Source organism: Physeter macrocephalus, chromosome 9, assembly GCF_002837175.3.
Source record: "Physeter macrocephalus isolate SW-GA chromosome 9, ASM283717v5, whole genome shotgun sequence".
In the NCBI taxonomy this organism is placed as follows: domain Eukaryota; kingdom Metazoa; phylum Chordata; class Mammalia; order Artiodactyla; family Physeteridae; genus Physeter; species Physeter macrocephalus.
The window spans coordinates 46,844,648-46,869,274 of NC_041222.1; the positions used below are offsets into that span (position 1 = coordinate 46,844,648).

A 24,627-nucleotide genomic window follows, 5' to 3' on the forward strand; every position below is an offset into this window, starting at 1 on the left:
AAGAAACTCTATTCACCTCTAAGACCCCTTCTCTGACATCTTCTTCTGAATAAACTGGGAGCCTCTGATACATTCTGTTATTTGCATGTATCACATTGCATTGATTAAATGACATTCATGTTTGCCTGACAAAAGTGGGTGACCAATAAACACTTGCTGAATTGAACTTGGCCTCTCCTTGATGGGTCCAGAAGCAGGAAGGTTGTGAAAATACTGTTCTAGGAATTCCCACAGCATTCTAACAGCTTGGAGTGAATAGAGCATTTAAAAAGAAATTATCCATTAGTACCATAACAAAATGTACAAATATCAACTCTCAGGCAACTAATCCAGGCAAAATTCTGAAGCTTGCCCGGGCAAGAGAATGGTCCTAAAGAGAAAGAAAAGACTGAAGAACAAGCTTACATGATTGGAAAGAGTTGTCCTTATGTTTACATCTTAAATAAAAGACTAAAATGTACTAGGAAGTTGCCTTGGAGATGCCACCCAGAGACCTGTAAGTGCTACCAGTATTCAAACATTAAAAGAAATGACACCTTATCCACCCTTACTAACGAAGGCAGTATGAATGGATGAAGTGGATGCAGAATCAACAAAACTGAGCTCTGGTCCTGGGTCATCCACTAGGTTAAGGGAACTTTAAAAAGCAGTGCTATTAATCTTTTCAAAGTGTGCCTTTTACAAAATACCTCGTAATAAATATATACATAGAGCACACAACATCTAAGGTCTTATCAATTAGTACACCATGAGCAAAACTCAATGGACCTCATTTTCTTCTTCATCTATAAGACTAAAGCCACTCTGCGTACTAACCTTTCATGGCTCTATGTAATGCAACAGCATCTACATACAAGTGTGTATTCCATGGATAGATAAAAACACATATTTACTTTGATGTGCCTTTGACTTAAAAATAGGTAGATTAAGAATGTGGCTTGGAAATGTGGACTTCTTGTTAAAGACGCCTGTGTACTTTGCCAAGGCAGCAATGCCTAGACAGACATTTAATATTCTTCTATGTCTCAGTTCCCATCTCTAAAAATACAGTGATGACATTTTTCTCTGACCTCTACCTGCAGTAGGGAGCACAGAGAGGATGGGGGTGACAATGCTCATTAAAGCCATGAACTTCTTGAAAGAAAGAACAAATATTCACTGTAGCTATCCTGTTAGCAATCCCGACACTGCTTGGGGCTTTAAAAATCTACTTTTAATGGGGGTGAAGTTCCTTGTTACCAAGATGCTATATAACACCATCGAGCAAACTAGTGCAACCAAAGCTGAAAGGCACGGCCAATAACAACAACTCATTTAGAGGGTCTCTGCTCCCCTGACTCCCAGCACTGTATCGCCCGCTTGAAAAATATTAGATCAATTTGGGCCCTTATCCTAAGGAGTAGTTGATGAGAAATGCTCATGCCCAGAAAGTTTCACAAAAACATTTTCAGAAAAAATGCTTGAGGAGGAAGTAAGTCTGCATCTGGATCCCTACTCCCTAAATTCTAGCAGTTGCCCAGGGGCTAATGCACGAACACTCTCTTTGCAAGCTCTACACTGCAGCCACTTGCCCATCCTCCTGGGAGAAAGTCATGATTTCCAATTTGCATATTTTTATCTTGATCTCTTCCAGAAAGGCTTGTTGTATGCATCTATTTTAGAGCTGCTACTGTCACTGGCAATGTCCACTGGGGTCCCCGGGAAAAGTAAGACACAACATAGGTGATAAGATAACCTCTTCTATTGTGTTTACTTTCACTTGCCTATAGCGGACCCTGCACTTAATATGTTGGATTAGAGTTCCCAGTGCAGAACTGCTGCGCCAGACACTTCAGCTTGGCATGGGTTGTGCAGAAGCACTGAGCACGACACTGCAATTGAAGATGAGGGTGGCATGCTATTTGCAGAAATGCTGCACTGGACCCGCAGGAACTCCTCCCAGTCCTCTGCAGGAGAGAACCCTATAAAGCAGCCCAGCCTCCAGCCTTTCTGGGAGAGCCTGTGCTCTAGACCAGGAGCCGGAGCCTCTCCACTGTTTGATCAAAGCATAAAGCTTTCCTTTGCTTCTGAAACGAACTCAGCCTCGTTCTATTGGCTCCAACAACACTGAGCAGAAGGACATTTGTTGGGGAACAACTAGGGAGGATCGGTAACACTATTAGCAGTTTCTCACTGGCCGTGGGAATTTTTAACAATTAAAGTGAAATTAAAAAATAAAACCACAATTTCAAGTTTCAGCTAAACTTGAGAAAATTCATTGTTCAACTAAAAATGAGAAATATGGCAGAAGAGCCTTTTGCCGAGAGGCAGGGCAAAATGATAAGGTAAATCCAATTATCTGTACCCTCTTGTTTCATTATTCATTTGGTGAATGAGAAAGTGTCAATCACTTACTCAGTAAATACTTACTAAATGCCTACTTTGCACCAAGTATTATGCTTGCCCTAAGACTACAAATATTATTCCTATTCTCAAATAGTCTAATAAAGAAAAGGGAGTAGAAGGAAGAGCATTAATTAGTTAAGCTCCTGCACAGTACCAGGTGCTCTGCTTGTTGAATTCTCGTAACAACTGATGAGAGACGGTAGGTCAGACTCCCCTCATTTAATGAAAGTGAACTGAGGCTCAATAATTTGTCCAGAGTCACACAGTTGAGTAGATTGGTATTTGCATTCAAATTGGTCTAATTCCAAAATCTCTTTTAGAATTTCTTTAGAAAGCAGAAAAAAGAAGAAAAGAAACCACCCATTATCCTACCACCATGATTAAAAGAAAACTGTCAACATTTTGGAGAATTTCCTTCCAATAGTTTTTCATGCAAGTAGGTTAATTTTTGAAATTTTAAAATGTGTTTTTCCCAATTTTAATCAAAGTGTGTTATACTGCATTTCACTGGAATTATGACACCATTGACTGTGAAATACTCCATTGTTCTATATAGCACCAGAAAGAAAACTCACTGCCAATTACATGATGCCACTGACTGGGATATGTTCAGATTTCAGCAGTGTTAAAATATGAAGGTAAAAATTGTGTGTCTTAGAATCAGTGACCTATTCTGCATTCCACAAACCCCGAACTCATGTTGTTTGCCTCCTGCCTGTAGGTGAGGGTGGCTCCAGAGCACCTGAATCTCCCCCACATTAGAAGAGCTCCTTGTCAGGGTTGGGAGGGCGCCCTCAGAAGACAGAGTGCTCTGTTTGTCTTCCTCACACAGTCATTGCTTCACGCATAGTAGGCACTCAAGGAATGTTTCTTGGTTGAGTAAACACATAATAAAGCTTGAGAAGAAATTTACTGACAGAAGAAGGTAAAAATTACCACAGGCCCAAGTTTTGTTGAGGAACGGGGGGTTTGTGTGACTACTATCAGGGAGAGGGGAGAAGCACTGGATGGAACTTTGAGCCAGAGCCAGTGGCCCTGTGCTTTCCAAGATTCTTCCCTTCCAACAACCTGCCACTGTCTGCATTTTGTCTCCTCGTTGGCTGTCTAGACCCCTGCTTTGATGTTCTTATCCAAACCTAGCTCCATAGTACTGCTTGATTCTGCCATCTTGGGAAATTATTCACACTTATCCACACAGCTTGAATACTGATTTAGATTTGTTTGGGGATACCACCCATTAATTTCAAGTAATAACTCATAAAGAGCAAACTCAGGAATCAACATGAGACAGATGGAGAAGAGTCATGTTTCTCAGGTGCTGAAACTCTCAGTTTAAATGTATGGTATCCCTTCTGCTTATACAGAAGGTGTGTCTGTCCCTAGGAAGTAAAAGGCTATGTATACTTTGAGTCTATATGATTTGACAATTCAACTTTCTATGGATGTTCACTAAGATATCTGCCTGAGTCAGCAAAATCGGTTTAAGTAAAGAAAAGAAATTAAGCTAAACTTAGTTCTTCATGCATGTTCTAGGTTAAACACATTTTGAAAACCATCCTGATTTCTCTTGCCTTCCTTCCCTCCTCTTCTTCCATGAACCCATCCAGTATCTATGTGTCTTTACAACACGTGAAGAACTGTGCTAAATTCTCTAAAAAAAGAACAGTGGGTCAGAAAATTCTGACTTTAGAAAGAAGTTTACACATTACCAGTGAAGACAAGTTTTACTCACAGAGAAGTAAATTACAAGGGAGAGAGAGCATAAGTATCAATAATATCAGAAAAACAGGTGATATGCAATCAAGTGTTTAAAGCCAGGAGAGATTACATCCAGCAAGGAGATCAGGAAAGGCTTCAGAGAGAAGTGCCATTTCATCTGGGCCTTGAAGGATGGAGAGGATCTAGGCATATGGGAATGGGGGCAAAGACCTGTGAGAGGAGAGGCATGCATTGGCAAAAGGATTCCTGTTGTTTCCCTTTTACACTGTTTATTGTTTAGGAAACAAGATGCTGTCGTTAGGGCCTAACCATGAGGTGTTAAAAGTGCTGGGTCAATGAATGGATCATCACCGTGGGCTGATGACCTGGGGGTGCCCTAAGTCATACCATCTTAGGGTCAAAGCCAGGAAGATACTTCAAGATTTCATGCTGATTAAGTGTGAAATTTTAGAGGAAAGTTATTAAAGCCAAAGCCTGGTGGTGTATAGCAGGACATCTGAAATCCACAACAGGTAACTAAGACACTTGATTAAAAGCAACAGCACAACATCACTTTTCAAAACTCAAGGGACTGTCAGCTATTTGCTTACCATGGACATGGATTCCATTTGGTTGAAAAGAAGAGTTTGTTTCTGTCTGATAAGACTTCAGGTGTGATGCTGAGGGCTGCTGGGTGTGGGGAGGCTGTGTTCTCTGCATTATTGAAGGAGGAGCTGGAACTCTCCGGGGGCTGATGTGGTGAGGAGATGGAGCAGAAGGTGCAAACCTGAGAAAACAATTATAAAAGGAAACATAAGAGATGTAAAATAGCAGGAGCAAAGACAAACTCTTCAAAGCCAAATTCTAATTCCCTATTCTGGCTGTATAAGAGTGTGACAAAAAGCCCTTTAAAAAAAACTTAAGACTTTTCTCTCCCCCCCCTTTTTTTTTTTTTTTTTTTTTTTTTTTTTTTTTTTTTTTTTTTTTGCGGTACGCGGGCCTCTCACTGATGTGGCCTCTCCCGTTGCAGAGCACAGGCTCCGGACGCGCAGGCTCAGCGGCCGTGGCTAACAGGCCCAGCCACTCCATGGCATGTGGGATCTTCCCGGACCGGGGCACGAACCCGTGTCCCCTGCATCGGCAGGCGGATTCTCAACCACTGCGCCACCAGGGAAGCCCTCTCCCATTTTTAACCACTGACTTCTCAATTGAGATATTGAAGGAATAAAAGAGATCAACAAAGGGAAAATCTAGTCACAGTCTGAGTTTGTCAAGCTTCTTAAAATGCATTTCAAATACTCTGGGTTTGGTGAAATTCTAAGCACATCTTTTGCCAGACCCCTTTTCTGCTAATTTTTAGACCCGTTTGCATTTTAAGGGGAAATTTAATCTGTGTGTTTCTGATTCATTTACACTTAGCTCATAAACATTTTGTTCTGTAAGACATATCTGAGGTCCAAGAAGTGTTATAAGACTTTATTATAAGCCTCTCTAGTTCTATTCTCTTTAAACAATACATTTTCTTTTGCCAAGAATAAATTAACTTAAACCTCAAAGGTCAAGTGTGGTTTGAAATCCAGAACCCAGAAGATCTGTGTGGGTTCTGTGCTTGGCAAAGAACATTGCCCAGGGTGTAACAGGAACCTTACACACGATTTGGGACATCTTTTGCAGTCACATGTGCCAATCATAATGAGATTATCGTAGTTTCTGAGGTGGGATATACAGGTGTTTAAATAAGGTGACATCATCAACTAACCCGAGATATAAAATGGATAACTATCCATTGATCTTCTAATTGTACAGAAGAATGGCAGGATCTGACTCACTAGGTTTAAAAGGACAGTTTATACTTTCTAACATTGAAGTTCCCTTGAAGTGTACTCGTGCGAACAGTGTTAAAGTTGAGCAATGACCATAGACTATCAAAACGACATTCAATCTGCCAGTTCAGTAGGGGGCTGGTGCAAGTGTGGTAGAGAAAGGAGCAGGGACTCTGCCAGTGCAGTGAAAAGAATCATCACAATGATGTGCGGAAAAACTATATTAGCAATGAAGAGTTTAGTCTTCCCGCAAAGGCTCAGGTGATTGAAAACCTTCAATAGGCTGTTTCTTACACTGTATAGAAAGACAGGCTTTGTTTTATGCCAACATGTAGATGTCACCAACTGTGTACACTACTTATTTCATAGAAACAGGTCACTTCATTTTTCTGGGCTTTTTGTGTAGGGCCATAGGTGACCAAAGGGAGGACGAACCAGTCAAGTTTATCAAGCAATTTTCAACATTTTGAACCACAGTATTTAACAAGGCAGAGCTTCTACATTTGTATTGCCGTAGTAAGAAACCATGGGATGAAATCCCATTTGTTTTTGCATTCCCCTTGCTGAGGTTTGATGAGACTATGTAAGATGATGTAGGAACCAAGAAGGGAGGATTTGGACTGGTTAACTTACGGAGAAGACAAGTCAGAGGAGGCTTAAAGAAACTAGCTGGGTTAGGATACCTGCTTAATCAAGAACTTATATCTTCACTCAGCTGGAAGAGAATAGTAACTGAAGGTCCTGTGCCTGGTAAATATATATTTTCCAAGCACATCATCTTAACTGGAATTAGCTTGAAAAGATGTGCTGAATGGCCTTGAGGAAAAACAGAGCAAATGAACGCTGGCACTGCCCTGAGAATATGTATTAAAACTTGTATGCCAGGATTCCCCGTATAGAGGATATTTTCTTGGGGAACATGTCCTCAATGTGTCTCACAGGCTGCTCTGGGCTTGTGGGAGAGACAGGAGGAATTGTGAGATCACAGACTTTGGGGCTAGAAGGAGTCCACACCACCAACCAACACCAGAATCCTGTGAACGGAAGATCTCCAAGGAGGGAGGGAAAGGGGTGGATCTGAATTGGAAGGAAGCCTATGTCATTGCTAAATAGCCATCTTTGGCATCTCAGTTTTGTTTTTTGGGGGCAAAGCAGCAAGATCCTTTGCCTTCTTAATTATATTTCTTTGTTTGGGAATAAAAGATATAACATGCTCTTGGTGTTTCTTCAGTCTTCTCTTCTGGTACTTCTGCGACCTGTCCTTTCTCTTAAGGATTGATGGAGCAGAGGTGTGTAGATGGAGCAAGTTGCAGTATTTAGAAGTAGGACCTTAGTATCACCGGCTTGATGGAGGAGAATAATTTTGTTTCACAACTCCCTCCCCCACAGCACAGTAAGTCTGACTCATAAATGAGGGTTTGATTAACAAAGAGTAGAAAACGTGTATGGGGAGGGAGAAGGAGGCAAAGATTGTGAGCAATATAAAACCTTACATTTTTATAATTCGGGATGATGTGACTATAGGGTGAATTATGATTACTAGCTATAAAAAAGGGGTGTATTCAACCGACTAAAAGAAAAGAATTCATCTGAGCATTTTAGGTGTCATCTGGAATGTTAATTTCATACAACAGACCTCTATATCTATATTTAGATGATATATCTATATATAAATTATATACCTATGTATCTATCTATCTAGAGAGTATATAATTATATGCTAATTACAAATCATTCTTATCTATTTATTCACACAAGTTTCACACTCTGGCTATTCTCTCTTGGTTACCACATATTACTTAATGTATTAGCAATGTTGAGCAAAGAAGAAAATGTGGAAGTACATACGCATCAAGATTTTAGCATCATCTATCTCAGAGACCTGGGGGGAATAAAATAATACTTACTGAGCCTTCAACTGACTCTACATTTTGCTTTCTGCTAATTCAGTCTGGATTTTTCACCATGTTATTCAAATAAATAAGATTATATGGTATAAGTTAATATAATTTCAAAATACAGTACGTCACTCGATATAAAGTATTAATAAAAATTTAAATATATTCTATTCTAAATGAAATAAATGTACACGTAAAGTAGTCTTTGCTTTGGAAAGGAAAGAACTGGTACAAAAACTGTAACTTTTACATATATAAAGAAAAGATGAAAAGTAACAAGATGTGATCTTGATTGTGATCCAGACAATTTCTAGGAACAAGGAAATAAATAAGAATTTAGCACTAAAAAGCCCAGTGTAAGAAACGAGTGCATAAACGACTGACTTTCAAGTACAGCACATAGAATCAATTTTGTTACTGCCTAAAAACACTACATTGTATTTTATTGAAAAATCTCTCACAATCTATTAACTTAAATTTAATTTTTATAAACTTGCTTACTTGTTAACTAGCTCATAGAAATAGCAAATTAGAATCAGGGATGAGAGGGCAGGAGAGGAGTAGAGGAGAGAGCCCTACTGTTCAAAGCAAGGCCCTGGGAGCAACCAAAAGCAATCACTAAATCACAGCAAGAGAGATGCCAGGAATGTTATTTCAACAGCCAAAAAGACTCAAGAAACCTGAGTAGTTTGAGGCCATTTACTCCAGAAGCAAGCAAACAAAGAAAAAACACGCATGCTTAAACAGAAACTTGCTAAGCAAAACATAAAATGTTATTGTTACTGAAGGTAGAGTAGAGGGGGCCTCGAAATCCCGTTTTCTTAGTGTCCTCACCTGTTTTCCAACCTAGTCTTTTTAACACGCACACACATGGCCAACTGAATATGGTCTGAGTTTTCTGCCCCAAACAGAAAAATTTTCTTTAACTCCAAAGAAGATGAATTAACTTTTTTGATACTAAAATAAATAAATAATTTTGCTGCTGAGTATAAACTGCAGTGATTTACAATTTTTCTCCTAAGGAATATCTCATTCCCCCATTATGTCAGGACAAGATGACATCACTCTCATTCATTCTGAGTGACAGCAGTGTCCAAGAGCCAGAAGACAGACTGTCTGAAGTCTTTCTGGGTCCAACTCTGTTCCCCAGCTGCTGATCCGCAGTTGACATTTCACAGATTTCATTTGATATATAGCTTACCAGTCTCTGCTTTGGCCTTTCATACTTCTTTGAAACAATAGAAGATTGTTATGTAAAAATGCATACAACAGACCAGAATTTTTTTAAAAAATCACTGCTTACCAGAAGCAGATCACACAAAAGCAAACCAGAGAATTGAGTCAACCATTTCCACTCATTTAGTGGAGGAGTTTATATAACCTTAGCATAAGCCATGGTTCAATGGTTTGCAAAAAAAAAAAAAAAAAAAAAAAAGAGAGAGACAGAGAGAAGGAAACAGGTTTTAAAGTGCTCACCAAAGATCTGGGGAAAAATAAAAAAACACCTTGGAAAGATTTCTGCAAATATTTATCTATACACACCTGGGACATGTCTGATTATTTGGGGGTATTTACTTGGGGGTACTTACTCCTTCTCTTTTGTGGCCTGTTCCCACCCTCTGTTCACACTGAGCTTCCCAACCTTGCAGTGATGTGGGCCAGAAGCAAAGAGCTCTCCTGTTGATGCAGTACTCAATCTTAGATTGTTTCATAGAACAATAGGTCCCAATTGATACACACAGAACTGGTGAGGTTCATGTGCAGAGAAATTGCAAATGGCAGGAGAAGCAGACGGCTGTCGTAGAAGACAGATGGAGTAGAAGTCAGACCCCCCGGCCTTGGAGTGTGGCTCCTTCCCTTACCAGCCAGGTGATTTTGAATAAATACCCTGATTTCTCCCAGGCTCAGTTTCAAGAGCAAAATAAAGATAACCTCGACTCTTACTGGGGATCATAAAATCTGAGATAACATATTCATTTATTCATTCCGAAGGTATATACTGAACACCAACCAAGTGCTCCGAGTGCACTACGGAAAGAGTAACACACGACACAGATCTCCGTGTTTGTGTGAGAGGAAGCAGGCAATGAACAATTTTTAACCCACAAACTATGTATTGAGCTAGAGGAAACGAGTACTACAGAGAAAAATAAAGGATGCAAGGTGAGGGCGGGGTGGACTATGAACAATTTTAAATTAGGGACTCACAGATATCAAAGTACTCTAAACAGTGAATGTCTGACACCTTTCAGATGATTGACACATGTTTATGGAATGACTGCTCTAAATAGAATGTACATTTAAGGTATCCCTGATTTAAAATGTACCCAATGCCTGAGAGCTGTCTAATAGCACTGTGTTAGAATATCTATGAAGCTTGAAAAAAAAAAAAATCTTAGCATTCTTTTCTCTCTTGACTATGGAAAGAGGTTCAAAGAAGGTGAGGCTTTTACTCATCTGGTTAATTTCCTAGTTCCAGGAGCAGTTAGTTGTGGTCTCCTGTAAGAGTCTCATTTTTTTGGTACTGGCTTTCCCAACGAATTATCCTGAGCTCACAAATCCATACAATCATAGAATATTTGAGCTGAAGGGCAGTGGAGTACCACTGTATCTAGCCCAGAGACATGAAATGATTTGCCAAAGTCACACAGCTAGTTCTCCAGATACCACTTTATCCCAATAAGGTAAGATGCTCTCTAGTGAAGATGCAAAGCAAGGCAGAGAGATGGGTTGAGGGAGGATGGAAGAGGACTTTTGTGGGCATCTGAGGTTTTGCTCCTCATCACCAGATGATGGGGATGGGGGGTATTAGCAACCTACTGCCTTTAAGAATCTGACAATGTGATTCCCCAGTTTGCTTTGGTGAATTTGCTCATTTCTAAACTGGGGTTCTTTGTGCCCAAGCCAGGCTTATACCTTTAGTCTTTCCAGCTGGATAACGCCTTTCAGTTACATTCTTTCCCTTGTGTATAAATCCAAAGTATTTCTACGTCAACTAACAATTGTATTTCTTCAAACAAAATTTACTAATAGGCTGTGTTGCAAATCAAGCACATGTCATAAATATGTCTCACTTTTCTTCGTTTGTACTGTATATACAAGCGGTGCAAGCCATGTGGGACTGTATGTTTTAGCACTGCTTTGGGGGTTGACACTTTGAAAAGAGGTGTTTTCATGATCAGCTAGATTAAATGTTGGTTGGTAAGTGCTTTGGATAGTTACCCCCCCTGCCGCCTTCTTTCTTCCATGGGGGTTACAGATCTCCCAAAGAAGGAAGAATGCATCAGAACAGCTAGTTTCATTGCATTCACATGAAAAATATTATTGATTTGCTGCCAGGGAGTAGAAATAATGAATAGAAACTGGTCTATGGCAGATTTGGGGAGGTATTCTTCATTCCCCCAAAGAATTGTGGGGTATCATCTGTAGTAGTTTTAAAATTCATCTGTGAAAACTAATCAATGAAAAATGGCTTTAGCAGTTGGCTGACTGCAGAGGGGGAAAAAAGGAATCCTTTTCAAAACCTAAAAAGAAAAGCACAGTTTTAAGGATTACACATCTGATTTAACATCTAAAAAAACCCCCCAATGATAATACCCCACTTTGTATAGCCAGACAGCGCTCCATTTTAGTAGTCTTTAGTGGTCTTTATAACGATTTATGAATCACTTCATGAATTCCTGGCTGACTCATCTGGGTGACTATAGTATCTACTTATACTTCCCTTCTGTCTCACAAAAGAGACACTTGGACTCAGTTCAATCCAGATTTGTCCCCGAATGAATCACAGCATGTTACTGGGGGAACTGCAAATTGAATTCTGCTTCTGAGACAATCAAGACCAGCTTTCAGAAATGAAGAAACGGCCTTGGGGAAGTGTGGGTAATTGCAACACTGTCCATCTGGGCAGGACCAAAGCAGGCCAAGAGCTGTATGTCCATCTGCGGACTCTGTTCCAAACTAGTCAAAGAGCTGAAGCCATCCCCAGGAAGGGCTTAGTGTTTCTTTCTCCTTACAAGAGTCTGGGTCAATATTAACTGCAAATAATTTATCACATTGGACGAGACTAAGACTCAAAAATGACTGCCTGAGCCTCCACAGAGCATGACAAAATGAGGGCTATGAAGTTGGCTATAGATGAAATGATCACGAAGGCTTTTTAAAAAAGACACATATATATTATAATGAGTGAGTGCTTGTGGGAAATAGAAAGGGTAGAGTGTTCTGGAGGAACGTTTCTCCACTTGGGTTTAGGGAGTAAGTTGTAAGTCAAGAAAACAAAGTAATCAATGCCCAAGGCAGAGAAGTATATTTTTTCTTGTATACAGTGACATACGGCGCACGGTATCACACTATTATTCCCCTGTGGAAATGTAAAGGGAGGAGGAGAGGACATCCAGGATATGTTACAAAAATGAATTATGCAGGACACATTTAACCAAGAGCCAGGTTTTTTGGAATATCTTGACTGCAGAATTGGCTGTGACTTGGTTGGTTGTCTATTTCAGAATCTGATGTGATGGGGAGAAAGGAAAGAAAAGTCTGATTCTGCCAAATCCTCTTTACAAAAAAAGTGCCAAGCAGAAGAAAATTTATCCAGGGTGGTCTTAGACATTTCATGTCAAAAATTCTGCGGTGAAAAAAAATTCTGTAATGATATCGTCCCTTGGGCAGCTCTGAGCAGGTCAAAGCAAGGGGATTAACTCATAGACCTGTGGCAAAGGGAAGACTTTCTCTTGTTCAGCATAGTGTTAGGCATAGAGTTCAGTCTGCTTTGAAATAGAATGCATTAGGTGAAAGAAAAACATTCGGAAGAAAGTGTGATGAGAATGCTAGATGAGAAATGAGAAAAAAAGGGTTATTTTTCTCCAAACATGAGAAAGAGAGGTATAGGTAGATTAAAAAACAGCTTCTTGCATACCTTTCTCATGGTCACAAACTGAAAACATGAGTCTCTTGATGACATCAGAAGAACTGTTAGAACTAACTTCCAATGCAGTACTCCTGCCAAGTACAGCCAGGTGCCTTTGAAAGCCACTGCCAAATGAGACCTCAGAAGTCAATATAATCCATAAATTTGAAAAGAAACTAGCTGGGTGGTGGTTTGGTCAGGAATAACATGTGCTGTTTATATGTGCTTTTTTTTCTTCATCTGAAGGATGTCAGGTTACGATTGTAATAACCACAAATGAATTTTCTATACCTTCTCTTGAAGACGAGACTCAACAATTGGCTACAGAAATGAATGAAAAGAAACAGCATATATTTAAAAATTCACAATTAGAGTAGGGCTCTTGGCTCTTACAGATGGAAAGAGCATCAAATCCTCAGATGTTTGCTACCATTTTGTATCTTCAGCACCTCATCCAGTACTATGCAAAGATAATTAATGAATGTTGGCTGTTGCTGTTGAAGAAATACCCTGATGAAGAGAACACTGGTTCCACAGACATGGCTTCCAACTTAGTGCCAATTCTTGTGTCCAGGTGGATGGTACCTTTGTCGAATTGGTGCAAATGGCCAGTTGAATATTATATTATATTCGTCCAGAAACCAGTTTCTGTTTCTGAGCGGAGAACATCTTCTTCAGGAGAATGATTCCAACCATTACTCTGAGGAAGATGATTAAAACAGAGAAAAGTTTTTCTCCTTGCAACTAAACAGAAAAGCAACTAAAGATTATTTCTCAGAAAAGGAGGCAAAAAGACTAAGCCAAAGAACTTTGTCTCTTGGTTTCTGCTCACTTCAATAGACTCCTCACCACTAATGAACAAACAGTCCTTTGCTTGAAAAAAGATATAGTTTCTTAGGAGCCAATTTCTCCAACTAGCCCCACCTGAGAGCGGAAAAGATGAAGGTGATTTCCAGATCACACTGTTAAAACATTAAGCAGAGGCTTTCCTTGGAACAGCCTTTTCTACATCAGAGATGAAGCACTTTGTAATATGTGGATATCTTGACTCGGGCTAGAATGGCTTGTGGGCTTTCACTTTGGGAATTCTGGCTCCATATGACTTGCTGTTTCAGAGGAAGCATACTAAAAGAACACATTGCCACATTTGAATACTATAATGGCTTAGCGAACTCCATGTTGCTTCACGCTAATGCACTAAAGTAGAGGTTTCAAGAAAAGGAATTCTATTTTACCTCAAGCATTCCTTGTTACTGTCATGACTCACTTTCCTGATTGAAAATCCAAGGGGACTAAAAAAACATCATCTCGGGCTTCGCATGAAGTGGATTTGTTTGGAATGTGGGAACGAAATAAAGATGGCTGATTTGGCATTCAGAGGTGAAACAACTTCATTGGCACTTAAAAATTATAGTTCCTTTTACAGACCTTCTAATAGATGGTCTGTAATGTGCATTTATAATTAATCTAAAATGATGATATAGTGCATTTCAAAATTTAAAATCCATGGAAAACAAACTGATGTGAACGAATACTAGAACCACAAGTCAAGCCATTTGTTTGCTGGAGTGACACGTGTATGCTCACGTCAGCATCTCCTGCTTCGCCATGAAGTGACACAAAGGAGAACGTGGAGATGGAAGAGCATCAGTCAGCTGCTCAGGGTTACTGCTGCCTTTCACACTATAAAAATGAGTTTGGACTTTATTCTAAGTATGGTGGGAACACAGATGTGAGCAGAAAATCCTCAATGATTCAATTTACATGTTAAAGGGCAGCTCCTCTTGTGGTGTGGAGCAAAGGCCAGGTGTGCTGGTAGGGTGAAAGTAGAAGGTTGTGGGTAAGCAAGACTGGATGTTGGGAAACCAGTTAGGGGGCTGTTGCACTTGAGACAGGAAGGGATACTGGTGAGCTGGGTGTGGAGGAGTGGAGCTGATTAGGCTTAAAATGTATTTGAAGACAGAGCTAACAGGACTTACAGGTTAATTCTATATGAAAGTGCTTGGGCAAAGGGAGGAATCAAAGTTGACTCCTAGGCTTTTTAGGTTTTTAATAGTAAGCTGAAGACAGCCATGTAGACCTAGCTCATTATTTTCCTCCATTATCAAGAAATATATTGGACTCTGGCAATTAGGCTCATAGAAGTTTTGCAGACCACACTGCATTAAGGAGCTTGGGCTTTATGTAGAGAACAGGCTTTTGTGTATTTGGCTAAGACAGGTACCCTGGTGACTCTGGTATACATTTCAAAGACCTCCATATCCTGTTATCCACCCAGAAATTTAAATGAGAGATATATCAGGGTGGCCTATGGCAGCTAGTTCAGCAATGCCTTGTTGTTGCTGTTGCTGTTTTATTTTGCTTCCAGAGGAGCCATTCACAGTCATTAGGTAGGTAAGAAGAAAGTAACAAATATCACCAATTTCCCTGTACGTGTGACTATTACGAGTGAGTCAGGGTGGCGTATTTATAAGAAGCTATTAGTAAGGTGAAGATCTCTATGAGAAGAAAGGTCATTCCAAAGGCCAATAACCCAACTGATATTTTCCAGAGAGGATGAAGCATGGCTGTGGTCATGGATCAATATTTAAGAAGTTTTAAGACTGGTGGGCTATTCTGCCCTGGAATAAACATCAAGAAGTACCAGGAATTTTCCCCAGATTTAAAGAAAACAGAACAGAAAAAGGACCTCAAGCTTTTCCATCTAAGATACAATGCTGTAATCTCCATTTTCAAGTCTAGGATATTGGAAGTTTCTGCCTCTTTGTGCTCACAGTATCAACATTCGTTACATTCAGCAATTCTCAAGTAGACCTGTGTGTGTGTGGCGGGGGGGTAGATTTTGGACCCCACCTCTCTTAATCTTGAACATCTGTGGAAGTCTCTTTTCTAGAAAGAAACTGACCCCTTAATGGGATGTTAAATGTGGATAACTGTTTTCTGAATATAAAGTGCTGAAGCCCAAAGAGAAAGAATGATGCTCTTGACCACATGACATTAGGTGAGCATTCTATCAATAGACTCTAACACAGGATGATGTAGATGCCAATACTCAGGCTGATAACAATGGATATTTGAGGCTTATATTTATTCTCTGACTATAGCTTTTCTCAATTATTTCAGTGATAAAGATTGACAAACTTTGTTTGTTTGTTTTGCCAGTGTTTGTTGCCTTATAAGTCAGCTATCTATGCATGTGGGAAAGGGTCTGTAATACACATCAAGGAGCCTCTGAGAGCAGTGCTCACTGGGTAAATTGCAACTAAATTATGACACACGGCAATGTGGACACTTCTTAATAATACTCAAGTCTTCTCTATTATAATAAGAAGAGTGAGGCCAAGTTATTGATATTAGAGCTCTAATTTTCAGATGTTCGGCACTTTGTCTCTAACATGGAGGTAATTTTTTTTTACACTGACTCTTCAAAATCTTCTTAAATAGTTCATGACTATATAAACTACAAGCTTGGAATTGCAAGGGACAAAATTGTCTTTACAAATTGTGTTAAAAAGGAAAATAACACAAAACCCACTGTGTTGCCTTATCAGTCTAGGATATGGAAAGGACAGCCTTTGTCTGCTTGAGGACCAGACAAATCATTCGTACATTCTTCATCATTTCTTCTTCTGTTGGGCACAGAATATGTTCTGAACTCTTGCTGGGTGGATAACAGAATATGGAGGCCTTTGAAATGTATGCCAGAGTCACCAGGGTACCTGTCTTAGCCAAATACACAAGAGCCTGCTCTCTAGATAAAGCCCAAGCTCCTTAACACAGCTCATGAGCCTCCTCCTACATTTATTTATGAAGCTCCGTGCTTGCTTGCTCTCTCTCCTCTTAGCTTTTGTATATATGACGTTGCCTGGCCGGGCTCTATAGACCTTTAGATTTCAGGGAGATATTTTTTCTTCTTTTCCTCCCTCCCCAGTTTTGGGTTTGGTACTCCTTCTGTATACCTTCACAGCCTCCTGTAGCGCCCCTTCATAGCATCCAAAATTATGATCACCTATTGACCAGGTTAGCTCTTGCTGGACTAAGTGCTTTGAGAGGGCCAGGCTCCTGTCAGTCTCATTGACCACTATGTCCTCAGTGTCCAGTATATTGCGAGGTGCCCAAATACCAGCTGACTGAATGATTCAATAAATGAATGAACCTCAATGTTAGGACTGATTTTGATAAACTTTAATATTTTGTATGATGCTTATGCTTTTAGCCATTATTGTACACATACTAGAAGATTAAAAAGAGAGAAAAGATTATGTGGAGAGAGAGAGAGAGAGAGAGAGAGTGTGTGTGTGTGTGTGTGTGTGTGTGTGTGTGTGTCTATGGAAAAGCTGAGTGGGTGAAGATATCAGTGTCCCTGTTTACTAAGAAAGTCCTGGGGAGGGAAGGACAGCAAAGCAGCAGGCCTAGTTTTGAGCTGTTCAGATACTACAGATGCAAATATGTGGAAATAGTTAGTATTGAGCATCTAGTATTAAAGACCAGAGGAAAGCAAAGGGAACCCCAGCAATGGGTGATGGCAAGAGACTCCTAGCAGTGTGTGTGTGTGTGTGTGTGTGTGTGTGTGTGTGTGTGTGTGTGTGTGAACATATGTATTAGAGCAACTACGTATTGTATAGAAGTATGAAGGTTATATAAGATGCTGGAGCTTTGAGGTCACCATCCTTCAGACCAATGAATCAAGGGGAATAATCCTTTCTAGGAATCTCCCACCTGGGCAGTGAGAGTTGGCAATGACCCCCTGTTTCCTAGGCATTCCCCTCACTGGTCCTTTTCCCTTGTCAAACCTGCCTTAGCATCACAGGAATCCTGGAGGTTACAAGGAAATTTTAGGTTCCTGCCCTCAAAGAACTAATAATCCAGTTAGCAAGTGGACATCTGGGAAATGGAAAATAATTGAGACAGATAATAAGGGCCCAGCGATTTAACTGGGGAGCTGCAAGAGGCAAGGAGGCTATCTGGGCTGAAAACTAAGCCAAGCCCCAGGCTGATAACATTTAGTCAAGAATAAGATAATGAGGGAATATCCTTATTGTCTCTTTAGGTAGAGAAAGATCCTGAATTAAGATGCAGAAAACAACCAAGCTAAGTCAGTGAGCAGGTTGGCTTGACTAGAGCTAAAGAACTCTGCATAATTGCAAAGACATGACATAGAAAACAATTGCTATTTTTAACCCCTTGGCATCCAGGAAAGCTACAATATGTTCCCAATGGTGAATAAGAAAATGCTATCTGTGAAGACCAGCCCTGGTTACCCAAAGGCATAGAAAGACTGCACATATATCAAAGTCCCTAGAATTCTAGCAGTATCACATCTGATATGAATGGAAAACAGTAAGCCTTCCCAATACTTCATACAGATTCAAGAAACTGACATTCCTTATTTAGTTAAGGTGTTTAGATTACTTTCTCCAAAAAAATTGTCCCTAACATTCTCTGCTGTTGATTCCTGTACTAGAATGCATTCTCCACGGGGAGAGCACATCCTTTCCTTGTTTTCAGTCTTCTCTGGCTCAGAGGTGGGGCTCATAGGATGCCCTTTACATGTCGCTCCACTCTGGTAAATCCACAAGTCCCCTAAACTCTATCACTTATACTACAGAGCACACCATATTTGTGGCCTTCTTTAGAAGGGGAGAGGCAGCCAACATGCTCTTGAACAAGTTGAGTGACACAAATCCAGCTGACTTATTCTTGGGATTGCAAGATTTCTCCATCTCAAAAAGGGACTTCCATCAATGTTTGTTTTCTCTGGTCTAAAAGACATACTTTGAAACCCAATAAATTAACATTTCCGAAGATGCTGAGTTCCCACTGTCATAAAGTACCACTGGTTCGTTCAATATGACATAGTAAAACACCACTTCCCATAATAATTTTAAATCAACATTAGGTGATGTGGTGTGGTTTGGCTTAAATCACTGAAACGATGTGTCATTCAGATAATATTTCAAAATAAAAATGGAACCTCATCAAATTGAGAGAACTTGCGTTTACTTTATTTTACGGTGGTAAGGATCAAAGAAACAGATGTTAACTGGATAGATGTGGTGGACCTTTCCTGACTTATGACAGTGACTCAGCCCATTTTATTAACAAGTTAAAGCTAAATAAATGATGAATCAATGCCCACAAAGCAGGAAAAAAATGCCAGTTTCCCACTAAAAATCGCAAAGTGGATAAACTTATTTCCGTTAGGAAAACTGCTGGGGTTTTTACTGGGGAATTTCCCAGGCAAACAGAGGCAAAGATATATAAACCCAAAGCGGAAGGTAAGCACATTTCCTCTTAGTGTTTTTATGCTGGACATTAGTGCAAACACAGTGAATAATTCAGGGCTGTTTCTCCAGTCATCCTCATCTCCAAACCTGACTGGAAGAGATAAACCTCCACGCCCTTGCTCCTGCCCGTTGGGCTGGCATAGGAATGGGGCTCACATCCTGTGGGGAGAGCAGAGCAAAAAGGCAAAGCCACAAAACTGAAAATATCCACTTCATTCACCCAGCCATGCAAAGTACACCACCTTCCTCTGCCTCTCCATTTTCCCTTCCATGATTATATTATCAGCCACTGCAATCATTTGACAACATCCTCTGGCTTAGAAACCTGAATCTCTCAGCCATGCGAAGGTTGCCTGTCCTCATGCCATGTAACAAGCTAGGTGCCTTACCTGCTTTGGTTCATCTAATCCGAATTCCCCATGAGTGCAAACTAAGGCTCAAAAGAGCTAAGGAACACCCCATCACCTTTGTGTTATTCCTGCCCAAAACGAACAAGTTTATTAAGGAGGAAAAAAATCAGAAAAGTCCAAACTGTGGAACATTCTGCAAAATAAATCTCAGTTCTTTAGAAACTGTCAATGTCATGAAAAAAGCAATAATAATAATAATGAAGCAGATGATGACTTTTTTAAAAGCTGGGAAACTTCATTAGAGTAAAAAAGACTAAAAAGAAATGAGAACTGTGATCCTTAGATCCTGGATCATAAAAAGAAAAGAAAAAAAACTCTAGCTATACAGAACTTTATTCACACAATTTGGGAAATCTGAATATTGATTGCATATTAGACAATATACATTATCAATGTTAAATTTCCTGAGTGTGATAATTACATTGTGATTATGTAGGCAAAATGTCCCTCTTAGATCTTTCCTAAAGGAATTAGGGTTAAAGCTCATTGATATTCTCTCAGATTGGTTCAGAAACAACAGGCAAGCAAGCAAACAGACAAATAAAGGATCTCTCAAGTCAGAAAAAGAAAGAGACAGAAAGAGAGAGAGAAGGTGGAAAAATGTTAGCAATGGGTGAACATGGGTGCAGGGTATATGGGTGTTCACGGTGCCATTCTTGAAATTTTTTAATGTTACCAACATTCAAAAGACGAAATTGAAAAAAAAAATTATAAGATAAAAAAAAAATGAAATGTTAAAAACAAAACCAGAAACAACCCAAGCAGCAGGAGCATCCAAGGAACACATTCAAACAATTAGCAACTGTGAGAGCTGGGATTTAATCAGGTGTTTGGGTTGTTGTTGTTTTTGACTCTAATAATGGTTAAAATCTTTTTCTACATTGATTCTTTTAAAGGCTGTGTACAAAAAAGAAGACACACAGATTACTTTTTTCTTATATTCTTGTAAAGAGTCTTTTTAACTACCAATAAGATGAGACAAAGAGGAGGAGGTCCCTATGGATGGTTTCTTAGCTTCACTACCTTGTAGGGTATGATATTTGGTCAGGCAGAATGAAATGGGATGATGAAAAGCCCATGGATAATATCATTTAAAACTCAACTGGGAACTAAATAAAATCCTAAAATGAATAAGCTCATCTGAACTTATAGAAATACATCCAACAACTGGCAAGTCTGTGAACTTAACAGATGATTATCATTTGCACTGCTTTGCTGACAGATCCTGTGAGAGAAGGCTAATAATTTGTTTACACATAACCATGTACATAGAAGTGTTAGGATTAAGTCTAACGTATTCTGATCCATGCTTCAATTGCCTACCAGACACATCCACCTGGACGTTTTACAGCCACCTGAAAGTCAAAACCCTAAAGTCCATTTATTATCACTCCTTCTTTCCCACCCTCACCTCTACTCAACACCCTCTTTTCCTTTGTTAATGGCACCATTTTCCATCTTGATGTCTCGGGCTGTAACTCAGGAATGAATTTTGGTCCCTCCTCTTTACCCCACACATATATTTATAATTAGTGATTCTGCCTCCTAACTAATAGCCCTTGAATAAATTCTCCATCCTTACTGCTTTGCCTTAGCTCAGGTCCTCATATTGTTCATAAGGACTTCTATAATAACCTCCTTCTTATTTTCCCTACCTTTCATCCCTGCTTCAAGCCTCAATTACTTTACCATCTTGTCACCTGAGTTCCTTCTCTAAAATGACAATCTGATGTGTTTCACTCCTAATAAAGGGTCTATAATGGTTCTTCACTTCCAGTAGGATCAGGGGTAAAATCTTCAGCGTGGTTGTTCCCCATGGGCCAACCCATTCTCACCTGACTTCATCCGCCATGTCTACCTGATGATGCCACCTGAGTTACTGGCACCTTGCTCCCGCCATATGTCCTTCCCTGTCTCATGTCTTACATATGTTCCTCTGGCGACCTTGGATGCTCTTCCCCATTTATCCATCTGGAAGAGCCTTAATCTTCCTGTAATGCCTAGATCACTCTTGTCTTTCCTTTCTCCCCGTCCCCAAGGCAGAGATAGAGTTCCTGTGGCACCTTTGATACATCATTTATCCAACCAGCATTACTATATATTGTTTGCATGTCTGTCTTCACCACCAAATCCTATAATGGCAGGACCAGGTTTTAATCATCTTTTCATCTTCAGCAAAATGTATGACACAAAGCAAGTATTCAACAGATGCTTATTAAATGAACAGATGTATTAATAAAGGGTAGGCATAAAATTTAAAAATATGGCTTAGTGGACTTAAAAACACATTAAAAAACTCCTAGACCAGGCCAACACCAACAAAACCACAGACTGCTGGTGAAATCAAAGATTCAATACCTTTACTCCTGTTGCCTATTCAACCCATTATTTTGTCTACCAAATGCCTACTATTCCAGGATTGCATAGGGGTGCCCACAAGAACTTTTTTCCGTGGATGTCTAGGCCAATTCAAGCCAGATGACGAGTGGAGAGGAGAATGAAAGAAGTAGCACGCTGTCCACACCACTGGAGGGCTGGGCAGTCCAAAGACAGGGACCGAAGTGTCAAGATTGAAAAATTTTCTCCCAGAAACTCTTTATGAGGGTGGTATCAACATAAAGTGTTCGGTGAACAGCCCCTTTCTGGTAGTGCGTATAAAATCCTGTGCCCTTTTATGCTATATACTTAAGATAACACCACTGATCTATGTGCTGAAGGTACCATTTTACATCTGGAAAGCATGTCAACCTGTAGGGACATTACCTTAAAATTGAGTCCCTGAAACAAACTGAGGAATGACAGGAACATTCTGATGCATTTCCCCAGCATCAGACACTTCAGTGGGCTATTGCCAGTATCTTTATTTTTTTTCCCATGGAAAATAAAACAGATAATGAGATATTCTGTTCACGCGTTTTGTGCATGTACTTTTAAAATGTCACCTTTGGGTAATTCAACCCACCAATGGATTATTAACAAACTTCAGCAACTGTCAAAGCTCTTCTTGGTGGAGGGAGGTTTGGCGGTGCCACCTATTAGAAGAGAGAGACGGATGGCCTTACCTCTCAGCTCCCGTGTCCGCAGCTGTGGGTGCAGGTAACTGGGAGGAGGGGTTGCGGGAGCTCCCCTGTACATTACGTCCCGGAGAAGGGTGACTGACAGGATGTGGGGTTGGCATGGCCCCAGCAGCTGTCCCGCTTCGGCCTGAATGATTGCTGGAGAAAACTGAAGCTGAAATCAAGGGAGAACAAGCATCAGACCGCGCCCCAAATGAAGCACGTACTCTTTAAATACTGAAGGCTGACAGCAAGCACATTTTAGGAGCTTGTTTGTTTTTCTCTTTGGTGGTTTTAAGGGAACAGTTCTCCCCTTATTGGATATACACAGCTTTTGTGTTCATGGTGGAACAGGTTCCCCGGCTAATGTGCCTTTACTGCTGTCTGAGGAGTCCATGTTCAGCTCGCTCCAGGCTGACATTCACGGTTCGTCTCATACGAGCTGCCTTGCCCGGCAAGTTCCCTGTCTGGACACTGTATAATTAGCCAATCTTGTAATGTCTGCACCTGGGCGAAGGTCTCTGTATTAGCACTTTTCAGTCACAGGGGAGGACAGTCAGGTAACAGAATATGCGGTCTGCTGACCCAGAAGGATACAACACAGGCCTTCTTCCTCTTCTCGGTGCTGCAGTGAGGCGCTGTGGGTCATGCCCAGTCTCTGTGTCACTGCTAAATCAATGTAATGAGAACAGAGCTTCCCCTGATCCTGGTACCAGTGAAGCATCCTACATTCTTTTAACTTCAGAGTCTAACCGACCCTGGGCATTTCCCAATGGTGTGATGGATAAATGTACTTAGTCTTCAGCAAACATGACTCCTCTCCCAACACCACAAAATATGGAAAAGGGGCCTCAAAAACAGCTCCGGGATCTTCTCCCGCTGTTGTCTATTATGACACAGAGAGTGAGTTACAGCCTCGTTGTTGGGGGCAGCCTGGCCTTTGAGAACTGTACGTGACCTCAAACTTAAATATGTGCCCATTTAGATCAGCTAATTGGTACCATGTCACAGAAGAAACTGGGGCTTGTCACTTTCGGAGTCTATCACTATCAGAGAAGCTCTCTCAGTGCCTGGATCTACTCAGCAGACGTCTCATTATGCTGCAATCATACCAGCATCATTATGCTGACTCTCTTTAACTTCCTTCTCTATACAAAGCTATGCCAAGCTTCATACCCATCTTTGCTCTTTTTGAACTTACTCTACTGATATCAAAGAATAAATGGATTTTTAAAAAATTTTAAAAACCAGCTTCAGGATTAAGAAAAAGAAGCCACATAATCAAAGAGACGTGAAGGTTTAAAAGTTCAGGGAGCTGTATTTTTAGCCCAGCACCACTTTTCTCCAACCTCTCCAGGATAGAGTTAATACCCCCAAATGACCCAGCCCCTGAAAGCTTAATCCAATGGAACAAGAGTTCAAGTACTTAAAGGAACTCGTGAAGAAGCAGAATTATCATCTTCGCGCTCAAAAAGCTACTGATAGGAGTGTGATCTCATTTGAAGGTTTTATTTTTGGTAAGTCAGCATTGTGTCAGGTTAACTCTTGTCCTTAGACGCCTGCATCCTCCACAGTCTTCCAAGTCCTGAAGAGGTGGTGAGACTAGAAAATGCTTATCAGCTCAAAAGGGCAATGCAGAGCTTCTGCTGTGTGTCAGCCTCCAGAAAAGTTGCACATTTGCAAACTCGCTAGAGTCACCTTATGGATCACTACATCATTTATGCTCAGCTTGCTCAAGCAACCACATTCTGCTTGTATTCCAAATAATAATTTTACCCACGGGAGAAGGCTGTTGGGATTGACTGCGGCAATAGTTTCAATATGGTGTTTGTCAGCATGAAGCTTGGTGTTTTATATACTATTCCAAAAACTAATGGAATAATAAGAAGGTCACAGAGACACTGTGGAAGCACAGCTAACTTTTTTCTGCCTTAATGTAGAAACGTGAGCTCTCCTATTTATTTTGTTGTAGTTGCTGAACGCACCCATCACTTATTATCCGCTGGAGGTATTTTTGTATATATGAGTGTGTGTTTTTCACAGAGAAGTGCTGCCTTGCTGTTTACAACCCATGAGCAACAGAGAAACTTGGTGTACATACTCCGTGCTCTGCTCTATGCTTCAGTAGAAAATGTGCTGCTTCCCAAAGGCCTACATT

General features: G+C 40.4%; 1 protein-coding gene across 9 annotated transcripts in view; it reads right to left on the reverse strand.

The window, feature by feature from the left end:
- Nucleotides 1–24,627, reverse strand: part of GLIS3 (GLIS family zinc finger 3) — a 537,331-nt gene that overhangs the window by 34,056 nt on the left and 478,648 nt on the right. For 7 of the 9 annotated variants that reach the window (XM_055087181.1, XM_055087186.1, XM_055087184.1 and 4 more), the window contains 2 exons: nt 22,476–22,644; nt 4,695–4,870 (listed from right to left, as the gene is read on the reverse strand). In XM_055087181.1, coding sequence (XP_054943156.1) covers nt 4,695–4,870; nt 22,476–22,644 — 345 coding nt within the window. Of the gene's footprint in view, nt 1–4,077; nt 4,315–4,694; nt 4,871–22,475; nt 22,645–24,627 lie in introns of those variants that run through there. The other 2 variants (XM_055087183.1, XM_055087187.1) reach the window with 2 other exon arrangements.